General features: G+C 42.1%; 1 protein-coding gene and 1 long non-coding RNA gene across 4 annotated transcripts; one reads left to right on the top strand and one right to left on the bottom strand.

The window, feature by feature from the left end:
* On the bottom strand, nucleotides 1-23,693 carry PPP1R3F (protein phosphatase 1 regulatory subunit 3F). 3 transcript variants are annotated; one of them, XR_006416042.1, is made up of 5 exons: nucleotides 22,500-23,693; nucleotides 9,548-9,603; nucleotides 7,148-7,218; nucleotides 2,468-3,657; nucleotides 1-885 (listed from the first exon to the last, which is right to left on the bottom strand). XR_006416042.1 is itself a non-coding variant. In XM_044443711.1 (4 exons), the coding sequence occupies exons 1-4, from the start codon at nucleotides 23,597-23,599 to the stop codon at nucleotides 2,554-2,556; spliced, it is 2,331 nt and encodes a 776-aa protein (XP_044299646.1). In that variant the 5' UTR covers nucleotides 23,600-23,693; the 3' UTR covers nucleotides 1-2,553. The 3 variants fall into 3 exon arrangements, 1 of the variants encoding a protein (XP_044299646.1); XR_006416043.1 differs by having other exon boundaries at nucleotides 1-820; XM_044443711.1 differs by having other exon boundaries at nucleotides 1-3,657.
* LOC123030100 lies at nucleotides 22,888-25,411 on the top strand. The gene is made up of 2 exons (XR_006416044.1): nucleotides 22,888-23,005; nucleotides 23,890-25,411. It is a non-coding gene; the product is annotated as an uncharacterized LOC123030100 (long non-coding RNA).
* The last annotated feature ends 1,953 nt before the right edge of the window (nucleotides 25,412-27,364 follow it).

The raw sequence follows: 27,364 nt of genomic DNA, 5'->3' as shown, positions 1-27,364 counted from the left end.
TGGCTGTGACTGCTAGTTACATTCTGATCTCAAATTCTTGGTGTTTACAGATTTTTCCACTGGGTACTGTGAAAGCAAGACTGGACTCCGATCTCCATTCATTAAGCACAAGCAACATTCCATCTTCCAAAAATACCTACATTCCCTAGGTAAAAGCATTTGCCATTGATGGGGAAAGCAGGGCCAAGTCTGGATCAGTGGAGGGAAATGGCCTCAGAACCAACAAATATCCCCCGCTTCCTCCACAAGGCCTCACAAACTATATCACAGCAGCTGTTAACAGCACAACATTCAAGAGGAAGTAATGTAGCATGTTTTGCAGCACAGAGGTGGCTTGTCCTTTCACAGCTTGTTCAAATACCAGTTCATCCTATTGCACATGAAGGCAAGATGTTTCCAATTTACCGTTTTGCTGCAGGCAACATACATGGAAATATAATAATAAATTATTTTCACCTTCTGCAAACCCATCAGTCTAGGTTTGTACTGCTAGTGGTTAATAAATAAAATCTCTCTATCTTGGGGTGAGTTCTATGGTAGAAAAGGTCAGGCCTTCCCACCAAGTACAAAAATAAATACAGGACCATCTGTTTGGGGGAGCTTTCCTGTAGTCCTCTATGTTGGACCCTGCTGGTGGCAAAGAAGCGTACGTGGATCCATAAGCAGAAAAGGGGTCCTTACAGCAGAGCTGGCATCAGCAGTTTGAAGGCTCTTGCTAAGAAGCTGCGGTGTGGCTTGGCTCAGGACTGTAGCACAAATGGAACTTAGTTGCACCACCTTTGAGATCATCTGGAATGGTAGCAGCTCAATTTTTCAGAAGCTTGATGGACAGAAGATTGATAATGTCAACATCTTTGGAATGGAAAGCATCTTTCTCTCTGCCTGCTTCAATGAAATAAAATGAAATGAAGGGAAATGAGGGTGCCATCCAGTGGGCTGTTCATCTGTAAAACCCCAGTAAAATGAATACAAGCTGTACAAAAGAAGGAGTATGTACTTGCACAGCTCTACTTAATTTTATTGGGGCTTGCACAGGAGAAAATCCTGATGGATTGTGCCCTATGAAAACAAATTACAACTTTCCTGTCTCTCAGTAATAAAATGGTAGAGGTTGGCTCAGACATTTTTCTGTTATTTTCAAGATGAAAACACAAATAACTGGTAGTGCAAATACTGGCTACCCCATGAGCCAGTGAGTGTCAAAATCTGAGCCTGACAATTTCTGGAAGAGCTGTGCAAACTTCCTCTATGCTACAAGATTAAGCAGGAGTGGAATAATTTTAGTTTCGCTAGATTTTTTGGTTTTTATTATGTGTGTTTCATTTTCCTTCTAATAGCCATTGAAAATAACAGGATCAGAAAGAAACTGAGCTGACTGACTAGGGTGCTCCTGCTCCATTCAACTGTCTGCTTTGTCACACACATTTAGCAGGATAGGGCTTCATGAGAGCATTAACCAATGGCTCTCCAAAGATTCAGCCTTCCCAGGAATCTAGTTACTAAATCTGCACTATTTTTTCTTCAGCAGAGCATACACAGAACTCACAAAAATCTTTTGACTTTAAGAAGTCTTTTTCACCATTCTCACACGGGTTAAATTACATTTAAAAAAATGAATGTTTGATTCATTAGTTAACATTTTCCAATAATTGTGTTTGAATACTAATACTAATAATTCACATTATCCCTTTTAAAACATTCTTGCTTTTTTACTTAGCATGTAACAGGTCAAACCCTGTTAATAGTGCATATCAAGTATACAGGTCTACCTGTATAATTTCTCCCTTTAATTAATAATAATAAAATGTGATGACTTTAGGAACATTTTGACTCAATCTTAAACCAGAAACTTGTTAATGTGACATATTTGCACCTAAGAATGCTTCTTTATTTAGTTACTTATTATATTTATCTCTTTCCTTTTTCCTGCAAGGAACCCAAGGCAGCCTAATTCTCCTCGTCTCCATTTTTATCCTCACAATAACTTTGTAGGGTCAGCTGGGTTGAGAGTCAGTGACTGACCCAAGAAGTTTTGCCACTGGAAATGCTTCCTACCAAAACGGAGAAGCAAGTCACATAGTGTTGGCTCCCTTGGGTGAGGCATCAGTTGGCTCTCCTAATTTTCAAGTGGGACAGGCCACCCAAGGATTTTCTAGCACTGCCTTGGGTGCTCCATGTAATGTGAGAATGGGAGCACAATCAGGACCTTTACAACTTCTGGGAGCAGCTGGCAAAGGCTGACTCTTGCTGTCCTTATAGCCAAACCTAGCCATTTTCTTATGGGTGGCCATAAATAACGCAATGTTCTCTCAATCATTCATCTCTTTTAACAGATGATTTCAAAAAAAGAAAAGTGCACTGAACTTTTGAAAATCTTGAGCAGCTGTAACATAGACATGCCATGATCTCTCAAGAGAGTTTGACTTCTATCTCTCTCCACCACCCTCCCTGTTTCTCATATACAAACCATGGTTGTTTGGGAGAAACAGATGGAGCCAAGCTACAGAAGGTCTTCCTTTGGGCCTTTCAACATGTTTGAGAGGGAATGTCAAACTATGAGAACCAATCCAGGAGGAGGTAAAGCGTAACAGCCACCAGAGGCATGCAACTACTGAAGACCACAGGCAGGAAGACAAAGAGGCTGAGGAACCGCAGGGAACGGGTCAAGATCTTTTCAAGTTCGCCATGAGAGCTGGGATTGGTTTCAGCAGGTTTGTGGACATGAAGCCCCTCACCAAGCCAGAGGCTGCCTTGGCCTATCAAGAAGCCCTGGCTCTTGTTCTGTCCATGGGCAGCAAGAGGGCTGGATGGGAGATCTGTGGGCCACTTTGGTAGGGGCACTAGAGTCCGGGCTGGGACTACCAAGGGCATCACCATGGCATCCTGAGCGGGAGGCCATAAGGTGTTGGGTGACACCACTCTCAAGCTGACAAGAGACTCAGAGTCCTTAGCTGGGCTCTGCTGGATACTCCCCTCTTCCAGGTGATTTCGAAAGCAGCCTTCTAGTAAGACTGGTGGGCTCTCACGGCCTGGTCCCACCAGCTCAGGTGGTGTCAGGGTTGCATACCCAGGTGTGAATCCTTCCTCCTCACTGTCTCTGGCATCATCACCCCGCTGCTTGGCATAGTGCAGTGTGATCTCCTCTGCCAAGGAGCTGTTCAGTGCTCTCTCAGGGCCTGTCCAGTTGACTATCAGGTCACGGTCAGTCAAGACACTCTGTCGCAAGGCAATGAGAGAGGGTGCAGGACTGCTGGGGTTGCCTGAGCCCTCCTCAGCCCACTCTCCTCTTCCTCCAAGCTCTTCTGCTCGAAGCCGGCTCAAATGGGACAAATAAAGTTGCTCCAGCTCCCGGTCTATGCCATCTTCCTCCAAGCGGTAGGGCAGCTCTTGGTATCTTCTCAGTTGTTCCTCCCTGCACTCTTCCATGAAAGAGCCCTCTGTGGTGAGGTCACACCTGCCGAAGTCAGGAAAATCCCACTGACCCAAAGGATGGGTTTCTGATCCCAGCACCAAGCCCCATGGGACTTTCAGCTCTTCATGGCAAGTAGGGTGGACCTTGAAAGTAAAAGCCTGTGGGGAGTCAGTGAAATCTATAGGATGGTCTTTAGAAGGTTCCTTCTTTTCTGGGGAGTTGGCTGTGACCATGAGCTCTGGAATCTAGGCAGAATGGGGGAAAAGAAGAAAAAATACAAAGAACATGACAGTATGTGATTTTTATCTTTGAAGTGATGAATGCTTATGACTAGCTGTGGAGCGATACAGGAGCGCAGCTAAGGGGTATGCCTTGCTGGCATCACGTTTCATCATGAATACTGTAATGGACCTGACATTATTTCTAAGTAATTTTGGCATTACTTAAATTAATTGCAACAGCACACACTAATACAACTGTATTCGGAAAAACTGCAGAAGGAAAAACAGCCAGTAAGTTTATCCTCCACCTCATCTTCAGACCAGTTGCTCCAGCAAGTATTAATCTAATCTCTTTTTCAAAACAGCCCAGTAGCATGGACTCCACATGCATGCTCATTTGTCAAAATATGCTGTACTTAAAAGGATGGAAAAAAATCTTTGTTTTATTGATTCTAATGATACAAGTAAATTTTACAGACCCGAAAGGTAGCAAATTGGGTTGCCAGAAGCCATGGAACTCAAACCAGGACCCATGTGGGTCAGGCTGCAGTTTTGAAATCCCTGTGCTACAAGGACCACGGACTTGAGAAAGAACACTCATACCACATACCAGTGGAGAATATCAAGATACAGTCTGTTATGCAGCTCCCTGTGGAAAACTCATTAGTGAGGGAATACCCTGGTTTATTCCTTTGTAACTTGCTGGGCTTATTCATTTCTCCCTTTGCTGCAGGCAATTGCTCATTCACACAAAATGACAATTCCTGAGTTGCTTAATTCCTGAGTTGGGGCTAAGCAGAAGCAAGTGCACATCCTTCCTCCCATGTACTTGTCACTTCAGTGTTCAAATCAACAGTGTTCAAATGGGTTGTTGTTATGACATCTGAATCTGGAAACCTGAGTTTAAACAATTACCCATAAAGCAGCTATATAAAACTAGATGGTTTAAAACCATGTTATTATACTATCAGGAAAGATTAGAGATGTAAGAATGTGATATAGCAAGCCTTACACACCTGTTCTGCCTTCCCTCCACTCTATCATAGCTACAAGAAGTTCAGAAACATTTGCTTGCTTGCTTTTTATAGTAACCATGCTTGTTGTGATGTCCAAACCCTTACAAAATATGGTTAAACTTAACTATCATTTGACAAAATAAGTCACAGAACAGTCTAGGGACAGAAACCAGAAGTATGTATCAGGGAACTGGTCACAAACAAGCCAAGGGTCAAGAACCAGGAAGACAAAGAGAGGAGCAGGTACCTTAGGACAAGATAACTGGGCAGGATACACAGCAAGGCAAGATACATGGCAAAGGTTGGGCAAGATGCAGGAGCTGAACCACACCACAGCTAGCAGGAAGACCTACACTGCTGAGGTGAGGCAGAGAGGCAGGATGCAGGCACAACAGCAAACAGGATGCAGGCACAACTGTTTTGCTGAGGCATCTTCTGGAGCGAAGAGCGTGTTCTTATGTTGCTCTTCCTCCAGGGCTCCCAGCTGGCACTCATCAGGAGGCCGAGAGCTCCAGCAGGGCCTGGGACCCCTCCTGCAAATACTGAGGCTAGCTTTCTGGTTCTGACCATCAGATGAAGCCCTAGAGCAGCCCAGATCCTGACACAGATATATCCAGCCTATATAGAAGCTACCATTCCATGTATCCCTGATGTTTTCACCTACCAATTGTCATGCTACTAATATATCACTCCTTATCAACCAATTCCTAATTGGTTTTTAAAATGCTTAGCTTAAAAATAAAATATGCACAGTGATCAATTAATACAACATTAAATACCACTGATTTAGGTAAGTCAGTTTAGAATCTGATGACAAAATTTGGGCTTATCTGTCATACCAAATTAGTTATTTTGGTATGTAGCAAGGACATTCCTGATTTAAAGGTGGAATTTTGCTCTCTGTGAGGAAAAATTGATGCTAAGCTTCATGAAGTTGGATCTTCAATGTGTTAGAGTTCAAGAGACAGAGAGGGAGAGGGGGCTGTTTTAATTTAATGACAGTCCATGCCGGGCACATTATGCAGCCATTTGCAATGTTCAAACTCTGACTGGCTGTTGCAATATAACAACTAAACCCAACACTGTAGGTTAATTATGGATTAAACTACCCATGGTTAATGTATAATTAGTGGAACTGCAGGTTGTTTAATTCCCAATTAGCCTATAGTGTTTGGGTTCAGATGTCATGGAACAACCACTGCAAATATGATTTAATTAACCATGATGAACAAACCTGGTCACAGAGAGAAAGTTTTACAATGCCTTGCCACACAGCATCACATGTACTCCCCAAACTGTTCTGCCATTCTCTGGCGTGGCCAAGGACACTGTGTAAGATTCACTCACCAGACAAGCTGGCAACTTTGTGTGAAATGGGAGTGTATAATCATTTTGTACTTTGTTTCAGGCAGCAAAACAGCTTGGTCTGGCTTGGTCCTTGGTATGTGGCACTCCTGAGGAAAATGGTCTGCCTGACAAATGGAGATTGCTTTCTTGTCCTCTAAGACAAACAACCTAACAGGACAAGCCTAAGAAGACAAGCAGCTGCAGGAAACTTATTTCCTTCTTCCTTCCAGGAAGAATTCTGCTCCAACTGCCATCTGGCCTAGGACTGTGGAGTTCTGGTCTCTCCCAGCTGCCTCAGGAGCAAGGGACACTGGGCAGTTTGCAGTTTGTTATACCACTTTAATATGTTGGAAAGCGCCTGGAAGATCATTCAGCTGAAACACTGAAATGAACAAAACATGAGGCAGGTAAGTAAATAACCAAATAAAGCTGAAAAGGGTTTGTTCATGATTTGTACAGAGATGTGAACTGCAATGAAAACGTCAAAAAGGTTTAGCTGGCTATGCTGGCACTGGCAAATATGTCAACACCAACATAATATGAGCAGGCTGGCACTTAACTTCCAATCATGGAAGTAGTAGTGGTGGCGCCCACAAGCTCACTTAAATCTTCTGGGATCCAGCCAGGTTTTTCACTCAAGAACACAATCCAGTAGACTAGACTATTCTTCCAAACTGTGCTTTCTGCTCTAAAAAAACCTCTGCTTTTACCTTCAGTTGCCTTTCACCAACCAATTACAGAGAAACTTGTATTATATTTTGTGTTGATGACATTTGTATCCCATCTTTCTTCCATAATGGAATGAAAGGGAGTGCACAGGAAGTTGCCAGGTGGTCTCCATCCATGCATTAAACTGACCTAAATTTGCTTCGCGAGACCAACATGAAGCATCACATGCCTTCCAGATTTTTCTCCATGGTCTTCTACCACACTAGATTACTGGTGAGGGAAGGTTTTGTTGCAATGATGAGCAAGATATAAAATTATCTGCTTCCTTGGCAAATACACTGCGATAGGGTAAACTGTAAACACATCTGGGTAAATACAGTCTGCAGCAAAGAGGGCATTTTCCCTGAGAAATGACTGCTAACCTTGAAGCCTCACTTTAGTGCTAGGGGACTAGCATGCCAGAACAATTTATTACTCCTTACCATATAAGGTGGGGGCTGTACTCTAGGAAGGTTTGAAGATTCACGGGCCAGATCTCTTTCAGGGTTCCATTCTGTGGGGAGAAAACAGAGATTCAGATTTGACCTACTTCATGCAAGGCAATATTTGGTAATAGTTCAGCGTGGATGGCTATATGTATGCGACTCACAATTTCAGAACTGCTGGGTGCAATGGGAACTGTATTCTGCACTTGTTTGGAAATAGTGTTTGCTCTTAGGCACTGATTTCTGTTTCCTAACTGTTTCAGTTTAAACACAGGTTTCTGGCCCTTAGAATGAGGCTAAGCAAAACTCCTGTGGTGAGGGGGTGGGACAAGTGTTCCATACAGCTCTCTGACCTTCCCCATTGCAAGAAAAAAATTAACACACAAGCAAATATAAATGTATTATGGTACAACTTAGTCAGATTGCAAGACTTGGCTTTTCTCCATAATCTGCTACCTTACCACCTCCATTCAGTTTACCTGAGCTTGCACAATGTAATAAATTCAATGAGTAACAATCTCTTTAGCCAAACTGATAACACGGCTGCCAAGAAACCCCTAGCTTCCAGTTATTCTGATTATTTCTTGCATGTGCACTACACTAGAAGGCTTCTGAACAAAAGCATATATGGTACAGGAGAGCACAAGAAATGAAACAAAACTTTTCTACCTTTAGAAAACACATTATTCCCCAAAGTCAAGCCACTAGTTCAAGGACCAGCTGTGGTCCCTCATGTGCTTTTCAAATGCTGCAGAGCCCAAGGTTTCTTTAAAGTTTCTATAGAGATGCTGAAAAGACAACAATTTCTCAGTTTTTTTAAAATGTTAACTAAAAAACAGCTTGCTTCTTCTTCTTCAGCAATACAAGAAATGTCAGAGAAAATATATCAAAGCTGTGCGCATGTTTTTCCATATATAGGAAATTGTGTTGGCCCACAGAGAACAAAGCTGGAAGAAGAGCCCTTGGTTTTTATACCACCCAAACAGCTTCAGCAATTGGGTGATATAGGAAGGAGGGAAGGAAGGAAGGAAGGAAGGACAGACAGACAGAAAGAAAGAAAGACAGAAAGACAGACAGACAGACAGACAGAAAGAGATCCTCTGAAATCTTAAGCTCCACTCTTTATGCCATGTTACAAACTGCTTTTGAAATGTTCCTCCATTTCTAAAAGTTCACCATGCAGCATGGGGATGCTGGAAAATGAAAGGAGGACTCAAAAATAAGAGAGGTTCACATCTCCTTGGGTGCACAGAATCCCTTGGGTTCTGGTCAATGTCTGCTATTCTGCACACAGGTTGCTTCCAGTGGCTTTAGGAGCATTTGAATGTTGAAACAACAGCACAATTTGGGATAAGTATAGACAATATCAAGTGTCATTTTTTGCAAGAGTAATAGTTTTTATGTAAAGTGTAGTCCAGTCTTATGGAACCATAATATTGGCATACCTTATGGAACATTTGTAAGTATAACTAATATATTTGTCTTAAATCTGGAAAATGATCTAAAAATTGAATAACAGAAGAAACAGCAGCTCAGTTTGGTGTTTGTATGTATACATGCATGTATGTACCTCTGTGTGTGTGCGTGTATCCAGGCACACTATTACTAAGAAACTGAAAAGCACTGAAATCATGTAAAATGAAAATAAGTATTTTTATACAACAAATAATGTGCCAGTTAAATTTTCCACTCTAGGATATTATAATGCCCACCAGCATAAAAAATAATTATAGTTACCTGGAGGAGAGGATTGCTGATGAATAAAAGTATTGATGGCCAAAAGCATAACTTCTGCCCTGTTCTGACTGGGAAAGTCCTTGTGGCATCTGGTTAGCCGCTGCCTACAGAAAGGATACTGAGCTAGAGAGAGCCACTGATCTGGCCTAGCCTCCTTCGGTTCTGAGATCCAAGTAAGACATCAGATGCAAATACTGGAAACAAATGGCTGTCCCCTCTCCAGGGGCTTCTTGATTCTGCAGTGCTAAGCTAAAAACCAGCAAGGGAGGAAATATGGTGCTTTTTATTCTTTCTTCTTCTGTATCTCCACATGCCAAATCACATTCCATTTACTGCTCTATGAGGGTGGGGACATGACCTAAATCTGTTGAGGCACATGCTTCAATATGGAAAAATCCAGGTTCAGGGCCTGGCACCTGCAGATAAGAATATTTTACAGAGGATGATCTGCTCCCATTCACAGGAGACACAGGAACCTAAGAAGAACATGACTGGAACAGACGAGCATCTTGTTTCTTACAGTGGCAAACTAGATTCCTGTGCTGGCAATCCTATGTCTTCCTATGACCAGTGGAGTTGCTCAACCTGTCCTCACTGACCCAAGTGACATTTTTGTCTAGACTTAGAATGCTAGGCCAGAAGGATGAAAGGAGCACCTACCTTCAGTACAGACCGGCTGAACTATGTCCTCTACATGCATCTCATTCTCACCTGACCTGCAACAGAAAAATGAATGCTAACAGTTAGAAGTTACCCCAAATTATTGGACCAAACTGCTGATGTGAAGTGAGTCCTGTACAGTATTAAAACTTTCTTTTGAGTGTACTTTATCAACACATTTAAATAAAATGTATCTTGGATTGCATTCACCAAAGCCAACGAGAATTTTGGGAAGATACCGTAGGGCTGGCAGTCATATACCAATGCTAGACAACCCAGCCTATGGACACATATACCTAGATTCATAATGTAAACATCATTAGCCCACTGTTTTCAGAGATGGTAATTAATGTCTCTCTGCAACACTTAAAGACCTAACTACAACACCAGACCAAAAGCATTGGCCTAGATGAAGGGAGAAAAGGCACCTTCTCCCAATACTCTCTGCCTTTTCTTTCCTCTACAGTTTAAGCAATGTTTTAATTGACATTCCAACTACAGCTGAAACTCTGAAAAGTCTGACTCCTGAAACTGAGAGGTTCTTAGAAAAGTGGAAGCAAAGCCTTAAAACTAACTGACAAATTTGCATGCCTTCTCTCAGATGCAGTTAGGGCACACAGCCTTCTATAGTTTCACACTGGGGTATACATTAAAACACAGGGGCAGAGAAAGGTTTCATATGATCCAGGGAAGACATTGTAATGAAAAGATGCGTCGTTAGAAATAAATCCAGACTGTCAGATTTTGTCAACCTGAGAAATATGGGATTCAAGGTCTTATTGCATCTTACTGCTGTTAACTGTACCAGCTGGTTCTGAACAAAATGAAAAGAGCAGGAGTCAGAATGTGTAACCACTGTATGGATTTATGTGGCTTAGAAAGCAGGAAACCAATAATGCAGTTCCAATAGTGCCTCCAGAAATGAAGGAAGGTGATTGGAAGATGTAATTTATTTATTGTTTGATTTCTAACCTGCCCTCTTAGCTACATGACTCTCTGAGTGGGTTATGACAATATGGGATATACTTAGACATGTATATGTTATGGGATACATTATGCTATGTTATGGGATATAGTTAGACATAGCTACGTGCCGTCTATTGCTTTTCTGAGGAAGCTCAGGGAAGCTAGGTGGCAGACCTACATGCAGAATAATGTATTAAATATGTGTATTTGCACAATAAATGCCATCCTTGTAAAGCAAAGGCCTGTCCATCCCAAAGCCATTTGATCAACCTCCTTCTCCAAAGGGGATCCCATTCCCACTTTGATACAGGGTCATCCTGCTGACCCAAGAAGAAAGGTCTCTGGCTTTCTACTTGTAGTTCTATCATGTGTGCAGAACCAACATAGTCTTGTTTTTTTCTGATGATGTGTAAAGGCATTGTCTTCTCATTTGAGCATATTACATCCTGTTAGTTATAGTGAATGTTGTGGGCAACAAGCAGCTGTTGCAACCACTCCTCTTTACAAGATCTCTTAAATATACTTGGAAGGCATGGTACTCACATGGAAATCATCCTTCATCTTAGGGTAGAGAATGGGTGGAATTAAAAACATGTGGCTCAACTGCATGCAAGAAACCTACTGCAAGAAAAGTTTTTATTTCTTTTCTTGTACTATGTTTGGTTGAGACTGAGGGGCCCAAGATCAATGTGTCTGGGTACTTCTGTGGCATTTGTTAGACCTGCTACACACAGATTATTTCTGCTTTCCCTGCAAGTCTAACATGATAAAGTATTTGCTTTGTTTTCCTACAGTGCAATCAGGTGTTGTTTACCCAATTCAAATGGCATCAAAAGCATGCAGTTCATCCATTAAGCTAGTAAGGTTGTTTTCCTCAAGCTCTAACAAAACTCCCTTCAGCTTCTGCCACCACTTCCTGATGCTCAGCAACAGATAAGAAATAACCCTCTTCTAAGCCAATTGTATGATACAAGACCCACCTACCTATTGGTCAGCTTGAACTAGTCTAGGAGAACCCTGGTGCCCAGGCCAGATTCTTTTTTTGAAATTATTATTATCATTATTATTATTTTATTGATATCACCAAGTTAAAGAAATCTTAGGCAACTACTTGTAGGAATGTTATTCAATTAAAACTGGCCAAATCTATATATCAATAAATACTTAGAAAAAACAGTCCCTTTTTTATACAACATATGCACTGATCAAAGTAAGCACCATCTCAGAACAGGCAGCTTCCATCCTCTATCAGAAACAGAGAGGCAGCCTCTTCTAAGATGGCTCATGCCTGTAAGTTCCTGTACCAAAACTTACAGGAAGCTAACAAATCTCCCAGCTAAGTCAGCTGCCCAGTTAATCAGTCACCTATTTAACTGATTGAGATTGGTTTTGAATATTGATTAAACTTTGCAGTCATCCTTATTACAATTTCTTGCATTTCTACTTCAACCTTCTGTCCCTCAAGTTCCCACAGTTCAGTTCACAATAATGTGAAGGAACAATACAAATGCAAAAGGTCAATGAAAACATTCATCAGAAAATGGTTGAGATAGAGCTATCTTCCTAAGAACTGGAAGGTTTGAGCCTAGCAACCTTTTCTAGAAAGTGAGAACTGAAGGGACAGGCACCTCATGGAAAAGGCCCTAATCCTTTACTTTATTATGTATTTTATTTCAGAGAATTTCAGTATTGCCTTTCATTTTTAAGAATTCCACAATGGTACTTCTTTAAGATAATAATCCAAACTGTGGTAGAATTATCTGACCAGTGGCTTTTAAGAGGATCTCAGAGCCCAAGGACATTCATGTAAGTAAACCAAACCAAAGCTCCTCTTGTACCAATATAGTTCAACAGCTGTGGCAACTTGGGGAATCAAAACCTTTCAGGAGATGAGAGAGGAGAAAGGTTGAGGTTGGGAAGCAGACAAGCCAAAGAACAAATGTGTCACCTGCCTGTCTGTGAGGATTTGTAGACAGCGAGAGCAGACATATGTGAGTGGCAGTGACAAATTCTTATCACTCAGTGGAAAAAAGCAAGCTTGAGAAAGATTAAATGTGTGGTGTTTACATCTCCTCTCTTCTGAAACTTCCTTCAACATGGGGGACAAGACTGTCAGCTTTTGCCAAACATTACCACAGAAGGCCTGTAGACATTGTGACCCATCAGGCCAAGCACAGCACCTCTAAAGTACCGGCAGACTGTCAGTGTTGAATAAGCTTCCTGCTTTTGCTGATTGCCTGGAATTATTAAAAAAAAAAAAAGGGGGGGGGTCTAAGCTACTATGCATGGTTGGTAAATGGTGTGGGTCACAAGTACTCTAGATCTTTGCTCCAATTGTACCACAACTCTCAAATATTGTAACAGTACCCAAGAATCCTGACACCAAGTACCCAGGACCACATGCGTAAGATAATCTTATTTTTCTCCAGAGTCTGTTATAAGGCCCAGGGTAATTTTGAATGCTGACCTGTTGAACTGTTTTCTTAGGCTGCTTTATTCATTCAAAAAAGCAATCTCTTCTGTACAAACAGTACATGTAACATGTATGCCTGGAGCATACATGTACAGATCTCTGCTGAGGCAACTTCAGCAATATGAAGGTACATGTAGCTTAGAAGGCATGGAAGCTGTCACAGTTGAGCTCCACAAATGTATAAGCCACACATTACATTTCTCACACAAGATGTTTTTCACAAGTAGCCCGTGGTATCATTTATGCTGGGAGTTTATATCACGTCAGTTCTACAGATACCATATATGTCAGAGAACTTTTGATTTACCTTACTTTAAATAATGCAGTTTTTGAAGTTGCAGGTGAAGGGTTTATTAATCACAAACACAGATAACAACCAGAGTACTGCATCTGGTGTGCACACAACTGGAGTACTGCATCCAGTTCTGGGTTCCACATTATGGGAGAGACATAGCTTGGTTAGAATCAGTTCAATGCAAGGTCACAAGAATGGTAGATGGCTTGGGAAGGATGACATATGAGGAGAGATTGAGGGAACTGGGTCTTTTCAGCCTGGAGGAGACTCGCAAGAGGATCTTTTAGTGATTTACAGGTATGTGAGGGGATGTCATGTGGAGGAGGGCTGTGCCCTGTTCTTCCCTGCAGTGGAGGGCAGGGTGTGTTCCAGTGGGGCAAAGCTCAAGAAACCAGCTGGTACCTCATGGCAGTTAGGCTTTCTTTCTCAGTCTCACTGGACAGGAAATGGCAGCTGTACACAGAGCAACCTGGGCCCAACCAAGCTGCTTTCACTAGCCTGGCAAAGTATTGTCTCTCTTCCCTCAACCTGAACGAGGGAAGGGGAAGAGCCCTTGTTCAGCACTTGAAACATCAGTAACTAGGGGAGTGGGTTGGGGTGTCTGAACTCCATGTGCTCTCCTGCCTTCACCTGCCAAATTGACAAGCATTTCATTCGTTCTGAAGTAAGAGAGAGAAGAAAGATTACTCTGGCTGTTTTCATTGCTGACAGGTAAATTAAGATTTGGGATAGAGAAAAGAAGAGTGATTTTCTCCATGTCTTGAATTGAATGAAAAGCCATATTTACCTTGCATCTTAATTGAATCACAAACAGTTAGACCTTGTGCAGATTTTTGAACATGGGCCTAAATCCAGTGCCAAGTTAGAAGTTGGTTTCAATGGGGTTAAGCATGCCTAACTCAACATTGGATTTAGACCACAGTATTTAAAGAAAAATCTGTCATTTCCTCAGTCCCACAGCAAGCCACAGCCAAGTTGTGTTCATGAACTCCAACCAAATTATAGGGTCCTGGTTTGTGATCAAAAAGCATGTAGGTGGGATTTTTAATTTGTGTTTGGTCCCATCAGAGTTCAGCTCTGGAAAACACCTACAGCGTCCTCAACAGATGCAACTGGCTAGAGTGTATCATCATCAACAGCTTCTCTATCTCCTATAGTCATGTCAGAACTGTATCCATGGCTGTACAATGCACTGCAGAATAACAGAAAAAACAGGTCCAGTGCACTGGTTGCCGAATTCAGGAAGTTTAGAATTTCTGCTTTAATTTTCAAAAGCAAACTACGATTGCAAATATTCTCTTGAAAGTGTGCAGCCCAGGCCTGGAGAACTCTCAAAATGGTAGAGAAATAAAGAAAATTCACATTTGTTAAGGGAAATGGTACAATACTTGCCAAATTCCATCCAACTAGCAGGAAAAAGTATACTTGCCAAATAAGTACATATGTGCAAATCTGCATAGCACATATGTACTTTAGAATTCAGTTTTGTTTTATACAGAATTTAGGTCGTGCTGGTTCAAAAGTTTTCATTCTGATGAAGCTTTCACACAATCCAAGATGGTAAATTCCTAAACTCCAGGACTGGGTGCTTTAGAACAATTCTTGTGTACAATTCCAGAAAAAGGCAGATACCTTTTTCTGCTCAGAACATCCCTCAAAGCAAGCAAGGATTGGCATTTTGTTTATTCCATCAACAAAATGGGGAGATATAGAAGAGATTCGAACCACTTATGGAAATTGGCAAGGGATGTGTGTTTAGGTCTGTTTGTTACTGTCTGGGTCTCCATTCCTCATAATTTTAGGCATAATTCAATGGAAGCTCTTCCTATTCAAACTCCATTGAAATGAGTGAGAACTCACCAAGAGCACTCCCTATTCATTTCAACAAGGCATGAACAGAAACAGAAGGCAGACAATTTCCTCTGCCCACATGCAACCTCCTACACATCTTCAAAATCTGTTTGAGAAGTTTGGGATATCCTTCAAAGCAGATGGAGAGGGAATGGAGGAGAGTCCACTTGTACAACATTAGATTCTATCTGATAAAATGCAAGATGAAGCTTGAAAGCTTCAGAACACCTGGTTATTTATTTCTGTTCAGGGTGTGCTCTGAAAAAATAGTTCTGCAAGTTTTCAGTTAAGTTAAATTAATTTAATTTCAATTCAGAAGTCCACTATGTGAAACCCCAATTGGATAGTACCCATAGTATCAATACAGCAATATACCAAAGTATCAATACGCCCTCCACAAAGTAATTTTACAACTTTGGGTGTGGGGAGATATGGTGAGGAGAAGGATTAACATATTTAAGCAAATATGCATAATCGCTGCTTTCATTTTTCAAGAAGTGAACAGATGCCCCAAATATGAAGGGAAAGGAAGCTAATGCTTGCCTCAGTATTCATTTTGCTGCCATTTGTGTGTACTGGGCAAGTTGCAAAACTGGCTTTACCCATGAATGATGAAATTGTCATGAACACTGTTAAAATTAGGAATGTTGTATCTCTATTTACCCTAACTCAGACTACAATGTGAAACTCAGAATAGATCATGGTTCCATGTTTCTTTCTCCATCTCTACCCTAGCTGTAAAATATGACCTGACAAAGCAACTTTCAAAGGTCGTCACTGATACGGCACGTGAAAGGTGGGTGGGGATTTCTGCTGAGAATGAACTATCAAGATACCATCTACTTGTTTGAAATACTATCATATGTGCAGCTAAGAGACCACAAAGAACAGTTGCTCCCACCTGAGGCTGCCACATACGTTTCCACCTTTTGTTTCACTCTTCCTTCTATACAAGCATCTTTTAATATCTATCTTAACTTGCTAGAAGTATTTAGGACTCAGTGTTTGTTGTTTTTACTTTTTAAAAAGTATATATTTTTTCCAAATAATGGCAAGCACATCTCCATAGTCCCTTCCTCTATCTCCCCCGTTCTCAACAGTCCTTAACATGCTTTCCCTTGAACCCAGCTATATATCAATGGGGTTAGGTAGAATTAAAAGATACTTGAAAACACTGATCAACTTGCAATAGCTGCTCTGTTTTAATTATTAATAGTGGCAATTGGGCCTTGTATAACCCTTTAGAGCATTCCAAGTGCATTGGACACATTATATCACTAATTTTATATTCTGTTTTTTCCCACTTGCTGCCCCCAGTGCTGAACTGCTTTCTGGAATACTTGCAGGATTCCACTACTCTGATTTCCTTCAAATCACTTCTCAGAACCCACCCTTTTCACAAAGCCTTTGGCACAACCAACTAGTTACCATTCACTTCTGTAACTTAGCCTAAGAACATGCTACTAAAACAGTGGCATTTTTCTTCCTTGTTTAATCTTGTCTCCATTTCCTCTTCCTTGCGCTGTTATTTCTGCTGGGGTGAATTTTAGATTGTAAACTCCTCAGGGCAGGAACCTGTCCTTATAGACTCTATAAAGCACCAGGCAAAACTGATGGTGCTATAGAACAAGCTGAAGCTGTAACTCTAGCCCCATGTTCCTAGGAGCAGCCTCCACAGAACCCAACAGGATTTCCTTCTGCATAGCATGGCTAGGATTGCACTTTAAATACATAACAGCAATGACCCTTGAAGTTAGACCATACTGTTATCCTTATACTGAAGAAGGAAGGAAGAAGAGGGAGAGTGGTTTATTTAAGGACACCTAGAGAGTTCATCCTAATATCCCAATTGGTGGTTCCAGATAAGGCTTTTATTGTGCAATTGCACTACCTCATTCATGGAATTTTGTAGGGGGTCCAGGGGACAATGTTCTCACATTGTAGCTCTCCCACTTTTGTCACTGATTAGTCTAGCTTTGTTCTTACCAGGTAAAAAAGAGAAGAGGATAAAACTGTACAGTGGTTTTTGATTGTTAATGCTTTGAGGCCTCTGCCTGATGGCACCCTATTAATGAGCCAGCAAGATGAACTAAGAAAGTTACTAAGGTATACACCAAAAGTGGGCAAAAGGTAGATTAGGATCTACTGGCATTTCCCTGGGCAATTTAAAGTAGATTAGCAAGGGTTTCTAAGTCCAACCAGAGCAAGAAGACCACCTCCTGGCCGTGACTCTAAAATTAGTTTGATGAAATTAAAGAAGCTTGGGGGGAAACTAGTTGATTTTTGTATATGAACGGGTTATGAGCATGATCCTAGTGATAAAAATGAACTTGTGACCAGGAAATAGTGTTTGGAGGCACACTGTTGCTTAATCCTAACCATACATCTACTCCCCCAAGCCATTATTTTGCACCTGCATCCGATTAGGGGACCCTAGTTTCAAGTAAAACAGCAGATCCCACAAGCCTGAAAGCTGTGCAACTCTGCCACATCAATGCTTTAATTCCTCTCGCTTTTTCCCTTAAGCCAAAGCAGAGGACACTGCAGAATACACCTGCCTAAATCTTTCCCTCAGACCCCAACTCTTGGTCCCTAAGGGAACTGAAGTTGTTCCATGGTACTCTGCTCTTTCACACAGTATGTTGCAGCAGTATCATTGTAGTAAAAACAGTTGCTTCATGCTATCAGTTATGATGCAGCCATGGGATCAGCTGACCTACAGAAGCACCATGTGACTATGCCAGATGCTCAACTGATCTGCAGAAGTACCCTGTGGTTAGGCTTTGGGTGTGGTCAGGCCTGTATAGTAGGAATATAAAAGGGGGTGCTTGTTCTAAGAAAACTGCACTGGGTAAGAATGGTAATTCTGCTAAATGCAATCCTTCAGTCAGGCCAAGAGGGTGATTGCAGTGTAGTAACCAGACCTTTAACAGCATGGCTGCCAAGGCAAGAAACAAGACTTTAATAAAAGGAAATGGCATGGAAAAGCATCATACCAACCATTTCACTGGTGGCAGCAAAATCTGTTTCATAAACATCATGACTGAAAGAGAAGGCTGTTGTAACAACATACTTCTTTAGGAACACACAAAAGGCATAGAAAACTGGGCACAGAAATAAACATTTATTATTTTAAAATGGAATGCCTAGACCTTATGGCTGCAATATAGGCTTTAAAGTGTGTTGGCAATGCTTACCGAATTCTCAGAAGCCAAAAAATATAGGTATGTCTCCAATCCCATACTTGGCTACCTTGGAACATGGCCCTTTGAACCCAGTGGGATTGGTTTCTGAGTAGACATGCATAAGATTGTTCTGTGAAAAGATTTCTGTAGGCATAGGTGAAGTCTCACTCCCTTGCATAATTCCCATGACTGAAAACCTTAATAACATTGTGTATTTTTAAAATCCCTACAGAATAGAATATACAATTAAGAAAAATGGTGCAAATTTGTTCAGCTTGCAGAGCTGAATTCAGGTCTGTGTTTTTTCACACGGAATTAGGATTCCTTGGATGCAAAAGTTGAATAACATTTTTGTAGCAAGGAGTACACATAGCCCTGGTTATGTTGTGGTACAACTCCTCAACAGAAATCACAGAATACAGATTATTATTATTATTATTATTATTATTATTATTATTATAACATTTCTATGCCTGAGAGAAGGAAGGAGACACCAACAAAGCAGTCATACTTTCCCATCTTAAGCAGAATCTGAGAGAGGGCAAGACACAAAAATGGGCAAATATGAAAGAATAGATAAAATGCTTGGAGTGGCAAGGAAAGGGGAGCTGATGGTAAAACATTCCTTAAAGGAAATATATGTTTTGCCTTTTCCTGTTCTATGAGTTGTCCCTGAAGAAAGACATCTTTGAAATTCCAAACAGGGCGAATGCTTAGCAATCTAGATGGACCTCTCATGGACCAATCTTGCAAGCAGCCCAGCAAAAGAACTGGGAAATAGCCCAAATACAAATTTCAGCAGCCTATAGAAGAAGAAAATAAGGAGAAAAGCTGGGTCATTCCATCAGCCCAGCTAAAAGAGTGCTTGCTTTTTTCCTTGGTTCTCACCTTCCCTTGTTCCTTTTGTGTCATATCTTTTTCAATTGGAAGCTTCTGTATTGGGTTTTTTCATGTTTTTTACTGACTGAATGTAAACTGCTCCAGGAAAACTGGGGTGGAGGCGGTCAACAGAGTAGAATAAAATTGCTTTTCAATAAACAAACAAACAAACAAACATTAAAGAAGAAAGATATATGAAACTGTCCAGAATAAAGAATCTCTGGATCAGAGAAAAAAGATCAGAGAACTGTCCCATTGCCCAATGGAACAAATATTAAATACTGCATTTAATTTCAGCATAACAAAGTGCTAGCAACCCTCCTCTGGCACATCCCCCTCTTTAGGCAGTGAACAAAACTTAGCAAAGTATAGCCTACCCTAAGGCTCATGATGGATAATGTCTTCCCCTATTTCTTGTTACTTTCCAGATTTCCCATGAGATGGGATATCATCACCATCATCACTTTACCGAGGACAAAACTCAAGGGACCTCAAACAGCCACAATATCCCTAGGCAAGAAAACAACTGTTTAAGCTTGCCCAGATGTAACTAAGGCAAAAAAAATAGGTGAGTCACTCTTGTCAACATCCAGGTCAAATGCAACGGATCAAAATTTGTTGGACTACGCCCATTCTTTATACCTTAAGATTGCCTTTGGAAATAATCTCCACAAGTTTATATTGCACCTGTAATGGTGATACAATAGCATAGGGAGCTGGGATATGGCTGAAGTCTCTTTGGCCTCAAACAGAGGGAAAAGTGTTATTACCACTGAGTTTCTTCTCTAAATTTCTCTGATCATGGAATCCTATCATTTCTTTCCCAGTCAGTCCTCTGTGTTTCATTTGTGTCCAACTACAGTCAAGTCAATTCCCCTGCTCCCATGTACTTGCTTGGAAGTAGGTGTTTAGTCATAAGCGGGTAATTATTCACAAGGAAACCTTTTTCCTGGCCATGCTAAGGGAATGGTTTGCTCCTTCCTGGGCTCAACACTGAGAGAACTGTCTTCCACATTTACTCTATGCTTGCTAGTTCTCTAACCTTTGATGACTCTGTTTGGTCCTACACCAAATTCTTCCTCTTGCTCTGTATGGTCACAGCTTCTACAACTGGGGGCCTTAGCAAGGTAGGCTGGAGGGCCCTCAGAACCCCTGCATACCAAATATGAATTATATAATAGTCAGAGGGGATACCTGAGAATCAGAGCTTGTTGACAGGCTGCTTTCAGATTAGGGCCCTATATTGCTGCTAAGGTATTGTTTTTTCATAATTTGCTGCAAGTAGAATTAAAACAGTGGTTCCACATAGCATTAGTATAATGTTATAGTAACTAGCCATGCCCTTTCCCATGACCAACTTCCTGCTATAGTATTTACTCACAAGTAAGTCCCATTCTGTCCTGCCTAAGTTTCTTGTTTGCAGGTCCTGACCATTTTACGGTTTCCTGTTGATCCCAGCTGGAGATCAATGATGGACAGCCCCTTAATTCTTCTTTCAATAGTCTCTCTAGATTACTCCAACATTCATTTCTGTTCCCATGAGGGAGGTTTAATTCCCCAGCTACAATCAACAGGAAGCAATAAAATTGCCAGGACCTGCAAACCAGAAGTCTTTAATTAACAACACAGAAGGACAGAAAAGCTTCAGTAGGCTACCATACCCAAACGTGTTCTCTCCCCCATACCCACACCTCAGAGCCTCCACAAGTCTGAAAAAACAAGAGAGAACAACACAGAACGTACTAGAGTGCAATCATTTGATGATGGTGGTTTTTTTTTTTTTTTTTTTTTTGCATTATCCATAAAAAGTGAGTCAAGGAAGAATGGCAATTCCAGGGGAAAAGGCCAGTGTAGAATCAACCATGGAGAGCAAAGCATTGAGTATTCTGTTTTTAAATTAATCCCCAGCACTGGCGATCATCACAATACCTGTCACAGTCTGCTTTACCACAGTGGTTCAGAAGGTCTGTATTCAGGCCCTGGTACATCTGTTTTCACACAATACAATGGAAGCTACAGTTCACCTTACCAATTCACCTGTCATGTACAAACCCTTATTCCTTGCAGCAAAATCCAAACATTAGGATTGGATGTTGGTAAAAATATGCTAACCTAACAAATAACTTGCAATTTATAGCCCCTTTATGATAGCCCAAACTCTGCTTCTAAGGCAAGCAACCATTAGGTGAAGTGAAGCAGAGTATCTCAGACAGCAGATTTGAGAATATCAGCAGACAAATGAAATGTGAATAGGAGATCATGATGTGTGAGTGCAGCCTTTCTCAACCTGGTGTTCTCCAGATGATTTGAACTGTAACTGTGAACATTCTTAACCCACTGCCATGGTAGCTGGGGCTGATGGGAGGTGAAGTTCAAAACAACTGGAGGGTACCACTTGGCAAAGTTGCAGTAGTGGTTCATATGAGCCACTGAAATGGCCCAGACACACGTTCACCACCTAAATAAGAATCAAGCCTGAAAAACCTGGATCAACTAGATACACATGTACAGATATTTAAAGAAGCTTGTATATGATCTATATATAACATGTTTACTACTGAAAACATCAACTGGGTTCACCTCATAAATGGTGAAACTGTTCTGAAGGCATTTTGCTTTTCTGTGATCTGGATACAAACCACTAGTAGCTAGAGAACATATCTGTCTTAAAATGGCACTCTTCCACTTTGTTAATAGTACTTTCAGGGATACATGAGAAAATGCTTTATGACATTGACTGGGAGGGGACATGAAGAAGCTCACACCTTCTCTAGCAAGTGTGTGTGCATCACCTTTAGGGATGCCAATATCACACTATGAAAATCATTTGTGTAACTGAGAAACAGAGGAAAAACATCCCTCAAAAGCAATTCAAATTGGGGAAGGAAGAAGAAATTGGAACCAACCCCACTTGGGTGCTTAAATTAAGGTCTATCATACCTTTTCTGCCACCTCTTAAGGGAAAACTCTGGCTGTTCTCTCATTTCACAAGGAACCGTTTTTTCCCCTGAAAGAAACTCTTTTATGATGTGATGTTCCTGCATAGAAGGTGCGCGCTAACTGGAAAATAAGTCATAGTCAAACTAGCAAAATATTTAATTGATAATGGTACAAGGATTAGAAAGCAAAAATCTTGACTATAAACTCTTTCCTTTGGGAAAAGAGTGTAATCTAGTGGATTTGTTGGGGATCTGAGGAGCAGAAACACCCAGGTCTTGGACCAGAGCAAGGGACCATGGCAAGATAACTCCCAGAGATGAGTCATATTCAAGCAAGGGCATGTAGGGTACTGAGAAGCATTACCTGATTTTGATTGGCCTCATGCAGCTCTTGAGCCGGCGTGATTCACCTTCTTTTCCAGACTTCTTAGGCAGACCCTGGGAAGGTGCCGCCCCCTTTAGTACCACGCTGTAATTCCTGCCCTGGTTGTTGGCCCAATAGACACCTTCATCAGTCTGATACCTCACCACAAAATCAAGTCGGGCTCCTCCTCCCTCCTCATCTTCCTCATCCTCATCACCAAAGTCCAGTCGAAAGGCAAAGCGGTCAGTCAAACCCCCATCTGGTGAACCCCCTGGAATGTAGAGGGCAGGGTAGTCCCGGTGACTCTGCCACCGGTCTCGGCTGGCCCGCACATGTACTGCCTTGTGATAAGAAATGTTAAGCACGCGCACAGTGCCTCGCAACACTCGTGGCTCTCCTGGCTCTGGTGGCAGCACCTCTTCCAGTTCCACCTTGGCCTGGCGCAGGCGTTCAAGCTTCTCATCCTCACCTTGACCCATTGGCTGCAACACAAAGGATGGCAGAAGGTAGCAGGCTGCTGTGGAGGGTGGGGGAGAGGCCAAAGGGGGCATCACCTCAGGGGGAGACTCAGGCGAAGGTGGTGGCCAAGGCTGGTAGCGCCGCCAGCGTGCCAAGGGCAGGCCCAAGGCATCGGCGAACAGCACATGCCGGCCTGCGGCATGCTGAGAGGGTTCCTCCACTGTGGTGTCAACAGCAGATGCATGCTGAGCGAACAGCCCCGGCTGCCCTTGAACATGCTGGGAGGGCAGCCCTTGACTATCCTGCAGTGCATGCTGGGAAAGTGGCCCAGCCAGGCCTGGAGGATGCTGGGAGAGTGGCCTTGTCAAGCAAGGGTGCTGGTGCTGCCGCTCTTTTTCCTCCCCCGCGTCGTCGTCGTCTGAGGAAGAGCTGCTGCCTCCACGGGTGGTGGGGTGCTGGGGCCTCGGCACCGGGGAGGAGCGTGGCACGAGAGCCCGGGGCGGGGGGTCTTCCTCCTCTTCGTCTTCTTCCTCCTCCTCCTCCTCTCCCCCCTCCTCGGCCCCTTCTGCCGCTTCCCTAGTCAGAGGCAAGGGAGGCAGTGGGGGTGGTGGGGAGGAGGAGGAGGCCCCCGCGCGAGCCATGGCGGGCGGCTGAGGGAGGACGACGGACCCGCCGCGCAGACAGCAGCTGCCGCTATTGCCGAAGCTGCTTGGGGTGGGGGGTGGAGAGGGGGAGACGACGACGACGACGACGACGACAACGAGCTGGGGTGGATGTGGGGGTGGAGCGAGCCGGGAGAGGGGGGCGGAGCGCGCCGGGCGAGCGGGCGGGCAGGAGAAGAGGATTGCGAGGCTGCTGTCAGGCGGGCAGGCAGAGCGGCGGCACCAATAGAAAGGCAAGAAAGATCCTTCTCTGATCCTTTTCTCCCCAGGAAAAATGCACAACAAAACAAAACTGGGGCGACACCAGCAGAGACAGCAACGCATCAGCCAAATCATCCAAGGCGAGCTACGCATGCATACGGGCCAACGGAGGGAAGGCTGGCCGCACCGTGGCATCGCTTAGGCACGCAGTGGGATTTGTCCTCCGAAGAACAGTACACATATTCCCCTCATCCGAATCCAAACGCAATGACACAATTTGAGGGTGCTGGTCGTGGTGGAGTCGGGGTACCTGCTTTGTGCTCTCTCAGCATCTGACAGAAGGAAGGAAGGAAAGGGGGTGAATTTGTGTTATGCAGCTGTTTTTATGCTCCGCTCCAGAACATGTAGAGTCAAAAAAACACTCTTGAGTATGTATGAAGTACCTCACCCTTTCCACAGCAATTTACTTCCAGGACTAAAGTGGAATGGCACATGTGTTATTGCAATGATGTCCAATCAGTCCCTTTTTCCTTGCCTGTCTCTGCTCTCCCCATTGACTTCTGCATTATGTGATTGCAGATTGTAAGCCCCTTATGGCAGAGACTTTTTTCGTTTTCCTTGGCCAGTTGTGTGCCATGTGCACTGATAGTGCCATATAAAGAACTATAATAAACTGCTATGCAATAACAGCTTAAGGAGTAGGGGTTTGCTGTACAATAAACAGCTTGAAGGGGAAACGTCTTAGTCTCTGCCAGCAATCCCAACTGCAAAATGTATTGAAACATTAAAATAAAAAATATGTATTGCCCAGATGAGGGATGGTGTCAGCAGTGGCCCAGTGGGCACTGAAAGTTTCATTTGGGGCCCTGAATCTCTTCTGGGAAGCCATCTGCCCCACCATCCTGCTGTCCACAGTCACTTGCTGAAATGAAGTACAAGGCCCATGATGATCTGTTTTACAGCCTGACTCTTCTGGCTTAGCTGGCCTTTTGCCCACATGTATTTCACTTCTTGCTGCTCCCACTTGAATCTTTCTGCCTGAGGTTTTTTCTCCTCTGGAAATCAAATATCCTCCTCTCTCCGGCCCATACAATCCTTTATACAAATACATGTGCCTTTAGGAGACAAGATCATTTAAAGACACACAAAAAGACTTTAAAGGAAATGAAAATTAGCAAATTTGTGTTTTGTTTTGTTGTCCTGTGTACCTGAACTCTGGATCTTTTCAGTATCTGGTACTTAAAATGTAAGCTGTTTTAAATACATATATTTCTGTTGTCACACAACATCACATGGCCAAAATTTAAATGTTCAGAATTTCCAAAATGTCAGCAACTTGGAACTTGTAGGAATTAAATACTGCATAACTGAACATTTCCATGTACATCCAAAATTAATAATTGAAATGCCAATGTAGCTATCAGGCTCAGATGGTATTAATCCAAGCATTCTTACATGTGGAACTGTCCATTTTGTAACAAAAATATGTAATATGTCTGTAAGATCATTATCAACCTCTGTATCAGACAACTGAGAAATGGTCAATGTAATGCAATTTTAAAAAATTAAATCCAGGAGGGAACCTGCAAATTACAAGCTGGTTACCTTAATATCCATCCCAGGTAAATTGGTAGAAAGTGCTAGTAAACATAAAATTAAAGCACATTGAAATGTGAATCAAATACATGGAAGCACAAGTCTTGATGAAGAATTAACATGGCTTCTTCAAAATAGTTCTGTTTCACTGTTTCATTAAGAGTTAATTATGAATGTTCATTGAGATTTTATAAACACTGTTTACTTGATAGTTTTCATAATGCTTTAAACAAAATCTCCAGTGACTCCTGAGCAAACATAGCAGCTATGGGTTAAAGTCCTCTTAGGAATCTTCCTGGTTAAAGAACAGAAAGCAGAACAGGGAGCGGGTATAAATGGTCAGTTCTCACAATGGAGGAAGCTAAGCAGTGGAATTCCCTAAGAAGCTGCATTGTGTTTCAACATGCTAATAAATGAATAGACATTAGGAGTCACCAGTGAAGTGGCCAGAATTTCTGATGGCAAGAAATTATTTAAGATGGTTAAAAGAAAAATTGCAATGTTTTCATACACATTTATGGTGTGAGCACACTTAGAATACAGTGTACATTTCTGGTCACCATGTCTAGAGCTGGAAAAAGTATAGAAGACAACCAAAATAATTACATGGTTGAAGCTACTCTCCTATGAATAAAAGGGGAGCTTTCTAATTTAAGAAAAAAGAAGCACATACAAGAGCTGTATAAAATTATGCATGGTAAGAAAAAAGTGGACAAGGATAAGTTTTTCTCTCTCATAGTATGAGTACTTGAGGTCTCCCAATGAAGTTGAGTGATAAGAGAGTCAAAAATGATAAAAGGAAGTACTTTAAACAACTTCCACTTAATTTGGAATTTGCTACTACAGAATGTAGTGATGGCTGCCAAATTGTATGGCTTTAAAAGCACATCAGGCAACTTCATGGAGGATAAGATTTTCAATGCCTACAAATTATGATAGCTGCATATTAGCACCATTACTAAATTAGGTGCTGGAACTAAAAAAAGCAGAGAGAAAGGGTGGGATTTTCATATGAAAGTACTGTGAGCTCAGTTTTCATACTAAGAACAATTTCCTAGTTTGAGCATGTGATCAGAGACATCCTGTTCAGAAGACATCTGGTTCCAGACAGCCCTCTACCATTATCTTGCACCTGGTTTTCTCTTGCACTTGGGGTTCTCATTAAAAAATGAAGTAGATCCAAGAACATTGAAGTCTACTTACCCTTGCTCTAAAAGATAAGTAGACAAACATTCATAGAGATATTTTGGAGTTAGTGGAAGCATACTGCAATCCCCAAATAAATTATGGTGGCTTAATTAGATGGTCATTAAGTTGGTCTGCTGAGCAAATGAAATATTATTACAATTTTTAAAAATACTGTATGTCTGTCTTCCAGCCATTTAGATAAGGTGAAGAGACCTTAGACCAGAATGGTTGGTTGGTCAGTTAGCTCATTCATTCAGCATCATCCATAGCAATGGTGATGTATGAAGTGCTCTAAATGAAGGAGTCAGATCTGCACCTTAAGGAGCTTGACAGGAAGAGACAATAATAAAAGGAAAGGAGGAGGGGAGAGTAGAAGAATGAAGGACCGAGGTGAGCAAATGGAGTTATCCACTCAGGCAGAGTAATCCTGATTGGCCTCATAGGGGAGGTCTGCTGTGGAGCAAGTGCCCACTTATCAGTTTGCTCCTGATAGTTTTTAATTTTGTCCCCTTCCACTGAAATCAGTTAGGGGTGGGTGGAAATGGTATAGGTATGGAACCAGTCCAGGTGTCCTGTGAGAAGCAGAAGGGCTTTTGATGGCACCTCATAGAAAATTGAAAGGCTCACCTATGAGGAAAGGCTACAGTGTCTATAATTGTTTAACCTTGAAAAATGGAGCGTAAGGGAAGCCATAAAAGAGGTGCACTCAATTAAGGTTTTTTTTCCTCCCTCTCTCTTCTCCCTCTCTCATAATACAAG

Source organism: Varanus komodoensis, unplaced genomic scaffold (assembly GCF_004798865.1).
Source record: "Varanus komodoensis strain SLA01 unplaced genomic scaffold, ASM479886v1 scaffold42, whole genome shotgun sequence".
Taxonomy (NCBI): Eukaryota; Metazoa; Chordata; class Lepidosauria; order Squamata; family Varanidae; genus Varanus; species Varanus komodoensis.
The sequence above is the reverse complement of the archived record's forward strand: the minus strand, read 5'-3'. Positions and strand labels throughout refer to the sequence as shown.